General features: G+C 63.2%; 1 protein-coding gene across 1 annotated transcript in view; it reads right to left on the bottom strand.

Moving 5' to 3' along the window:
• Positions 1–709: 709 nt before the first annotated feature.
• The window catches only part of LOC106899779 (leucine-rich repeat LGI family member 4-like), a 6420-nt gene continuing 2719 nt past the window's right edge, over positions 710–4410 (bottom strand). Inside the window, exons 4-6 of the mRNA XM_014961690.1 lie at positions 3979–4371; positions 1821–1936; positions 710–1080 (exon numbers count right to left, since the gene is read on the bottom strand). Coding sequence (XP_014817176.1) covers positions 778–1080; positions 1821–1936; positions 3979–4371 — 812 coding nt within the window. The 3' untranslated portion in view covers positions 710–777. The remainder of the gene's footprint in view (positions 1081–1820; positions 1937–3978; positions 4372–4410) is intronic.

Below are 4410 nucleotides of genomic sequence, written 5' to 3' on the forward strand. Positions count from 1 at the left end.
CCCCAGGTCCATGGTGATGTCCCTGTGTCCCCTGGTGGCCACCTCCATCATGACATCACCCTTGATGTCCCCATGTCCCCAGGTCCATGACAATGTCCCCATGTCCCCTGGTGGCCACCTCCACCACGACGTGACCCTTGATGTCCCCCATGTCCCCAGGTCCATGGTGATGTCCCTGTGTCCCCTGGTGGCCACCTCCATCATGACATCACCCTTGATGTCCCCATGTCCCCAGGTCCATGACAATGTCCCCATGTCCCCTGGTGGCCACCTCCACCACGACGTGACCCTTGATGTCCCCGTGTCCCCAAGTCCATGGTGATGTCCCCATGTCCTCAGGTCCATGGTGATGTCCCCTGGTGGCCACCTCCATCACGATGTCACCCTTGATGTCCCCCATGTTCCTCAAGCCACCGTCATGTGCCACTTGATGTCCCCAGGTCCGTGGTGATGTCCCCGTGTCCCCTGGTGTCCACCTCCATCATGACATCCCTTGATGTCCCCATGTCCCCCCCTCCATTACAACGTGACCCCCTGATGTCCCCAGGTCCATGGTGATGTCCCCTGGTGGCCACCTCCACCACGACGTGACCCTTGATGTCCCCCATGTCCCCAGGTCCATGGTGATGTCCCTGTGTCCCCTGGTGGCCACCTCCATCATGACATCCCCCTTGATGTCCCCATGTCCCCTGGTGGCCACCTCCACCACGACGTGACCCTTGATGCCCCCCCCCATGTCCCTCAAACCCCCACCCACCACCACCGGGTGATGTCCCCTCAAGTCCCCAAGTCCACGGTGACGTGCCGGTAGATCTGGGTGGCCCCCTTGAAGCTGGAGGCCACCACAAAGTGTCGGTGGCCAAGGGACAGGGGGGCGAAGGCCCGGGGGGTGGGGGTCAGGAGCTCCTGGATGGGCTCCAGGTGGCCACCGGCTCCCAGACGGTAGACACGGCTCGGGGCGTAGTCGTTGCCCAAGATGACGTAGCGGTGGCCGGCCAAAGCCAAAGGTTGGAAGACCAAGGAGCCCCGCGCCGGGACCTGCTGGACCTCCCGGAACATGGAACCCTCCCACCGCATCACCTGGAGGAAGAGAGGATGATGGGAAGGCAAAGGTTGAGTGGTGGCCACCAGTAGAAGGGTGGTGGCCACCATGGGAGGGGTTGGGTTGGGTGGTGGCATCTGGAGAAGTTTTGGTTGGGCTGTGATGGTCATGAAAAGGTTGGGTTGGGTGGTGGCCACCAGAGGAAGGTTTGAGTTGGGTGGTGGCCACCATAGGAAGGGTGGTGGCCAACATGGGAATGGTCAGGTTGGTTGGTGGCCACCATGGGAAAGATTGGGTTGGGTGGTGGCATCTGAAGAAGGTTTGGTTGGGCTGTGAGGTCATGAGAGGGTTGGGTTGGGTGGTGGCCACCATGGGAGGGGTTGGGTTGGGTGGTGGCCCCCCATGGACACGTGATGCTGGTGGACTCCCATAACCACATGATGGTGACAGACCCCCATGGACCCATGACCTTGGTGGCCCCCCATAACCACATAATGATGATGGACCCCCAAGAACCCATGACGTTGGTGGCCCCCCATGGACACATGATATTGGTGGCCTCCCATAACCACGTGATGGTGATAGAACTCCAAGGAGCCATGATGCTGGTGGCCCCCCATAACCACGTGATGCTGGTGGCCCCCCATAACCCCGTGATGGTGATAGAACCCCAAGGAGCCATCATCCTGGTGGCCCCCCATAACCACGTGACCCCGCTAGCCCCACCCCACCCCACCGTCTCCCTCGAGGTGCTCCCCCCCGCCCCATCTCTCCTCACCTTGGCGTCCCCCAGGAAGCGGGTGAGGCAGAGGAAGACGTGTCCCCGCAGCCGGAAGTGCTTGGCCGCGTAGACGTCGGGGACGTGGGGGATGTCGGTGTGGGGGGCGAAGACACCCCACCATGGGAGGGGTTGGGTTGGGTGGTGGCATCTGGAGAAGTTTTGGTTGGGCTGTGATGGTCATGAAAAGGTTGGGTTGGGTGGTGGCCACCAGAGGAAGGTTTGAGTTGGGTGGTGGCCACCATAGGAAGGGTGGTGGCCAACATGGGAATGGTCAGGTTGGTTGGTGGCCACCATGGGAAAGATTGGGTTGGGTGGTGGCATCTGAAGAAGGTTTGGTTGGGCTGTGAGGTCATGAGAGGGTTGGGTTGGGTGGTGGCCACCATGGGAGGGGTTGGGTTGGGTGGTGGCCCCCCATGGACACGTGATGCTGGTGGACTCCCATAACCACATGATGGTGACAGACCCCCATGGACCCATGACCTTGGTGGCCCCCCATAACCACATAATGATGATGGACCCCCAAGAACCCATGACGTTGGTGGCCCCCCATGGACACATGATATTGGTGGCCTCCCATAACCACGTGATGGTGATAGAACTCCAAGGAGCCATGATGCTGGTGGCCCCCCATAACCACGTGATGCTGGTGGCCCCCCATAACCCCGTGATGGTGATAGAACCCCAAGGAGCCATCATCCTGGTGGCCCCCCATAACCACGTGACCCCGCTAGCCCCACCCCACCCCACCGTCTCCCTCGAGGTGCTCCCCCCCGCCCCATCTCTCCTCACCTTGGCGTCCCCCAGGAAGCGGGTGAGGCAGAGGAAGACGTGTCCCCGCAGCCGGAAGTGCTTGGCCGCGTAGACGTCGGGGACGTGGGGGATGTCGGTGTGGGGGGCGAAGACACCCCCCCTCCAACGATAGACCAGGGGCCTCCTGCTCCCGCTGCAGACCACCAAGGCCGGTTGCCCCCCAAGCTCCAGGAACTCCAGGTGGGTGTCCCGGTGCCAGGGCCGAAGGGACTGGTGGGGGTAGAAGCCCCGTCCCCCCCACCGGAAGAGGGTGGAGGTCCCCCCCTTGGAGCTGTCGGCCACCCCCAGGTACCAGTGGCCACCAAGGCGGGCGCTGGCCACCGCGTGGGGCCGACGTAGGCGACCGTTGCCCAGGGCTTGGAGACGGACGAAGGGGCTGCCCAAGATGACGTAGCGGTGGCCGGCCAAAGCCAAAGGTTGGAAGACCAAGGAGCCCCGCGCCGGGACCTGCTGGACCTCCCGGAACATGGAACCCTCCCACCGCATCACCTGGAGGAAGAGAGGATGATGGGAAGGCAAAGGTTGAGTGGTGGCCACCAGTAGAAGGGTGGTGGCCACCATGGGAGGGGTTGGGTTGGGTGGTGGCATCTGGAGAAGTTTTGGTTGGGCTGTGATGGTCATGAAAAGGTTGGGTTGGGTGGTGGCCACCAGAGGAAGGTTTGAGTTGGGTGGTGGCCACCATAGGAAGGGTGGTGGCCAACATGGGAATGGTCAGGTTGGTTGGTGGCCACCATGGGAAAGATTGGGTTGGGTGGTGGCATCTGAAGAAGGTTTGGTTGGGCTGTGAGGTCATGAGAGGGTTGGGTTGGGTGGTGGCCACCATGGGAGGGGTTGGGTTGGGTGGTGGCCCCCCATGGACACGTGATGCTGGTGGACTCCCATAACCACATGATGGTGACAGACCCCCATGGACCCATGACCTTGGTGGCCCCCCATAACCACATAATGATGATGGACCCCCAAGAACCCATGACGTTGGTGGCCCCCCATGGACACATGATATTGGTGGCCTCCCATAACCACGTGATGGTGATAGAACTCCAAGGAGCCATGATGCTGGTGGCCCCCCATAACCACGTGATGCTGGTGGCCCCCCATAACCCCGTGATGGTGATAGAACCCCAAGGAGCCATCATCCTGGTGGCCCCCCATAACCACGTGACCCCGCTAGCCCCACCCCACCCCACCGTCTCCCTCGAGGTGCTCCCCCCCGCCCCATCTCTCCTCACCTTGGCGTCCCCCAGGAAGCGGGTGAGGCAGAGGAAGACGTGTCCCCGCAGCCGGAAGTGCTTGGCCGCGTAGACGTCGGGGACGTGGGGGATGTCGGTGTGGGGGGCGAAGACACCCCCCCTCCAACGATAGACCAGGGGCCTCCTGCTCCCGCTGCAGACCACCAAGGCCGGTTGCCCCCCAAGCTCCAGGAACTCCAGGTGGGTGTCCCGGTGCCAGGGCCGAAGGGACTGGTGGGGGTAGAAGCCCCGTCCCCCCCACCGGAAGAGGGTGGAGGTCCCCCCCTTGGAGCTGTCGGCCACCCCCAGGTACCAGTGGCCACCAAGGCGGGCGCTGGCCACCGCGTGGGGCCGACGTAGGCGACCGTTGCCCAGGGCTTGGAGACGGACGAAGGGGCTACCGGGGCCACCCGCCCGGCGCCAGACGGCCGAGCCACCCCCCAGCTGGGCCACCACCACCAGGAGGGCACCACCCAGCTGGAGGGGGTGACAGGCCACCGGGGAGGAACCTGCGGGGACAAGGGGACACGGGGAGGGGTGAGGGAACG

Source organism: Calidris pugnax, unplaced genomic scaffold (genome assembly GCF_001431845.1).
Source record: "Calidris pugnax isolate Ruff unplaced genomic scaffold, ASM143184v1 scaffold803, whole genome shotgun sequence".
Taxonomy (NCBI): Eukaryota; Metazoa; Chordata; class Aves; order Charadriiformes; family Scolopacidae; genus Calidris; species Calidris pugnax.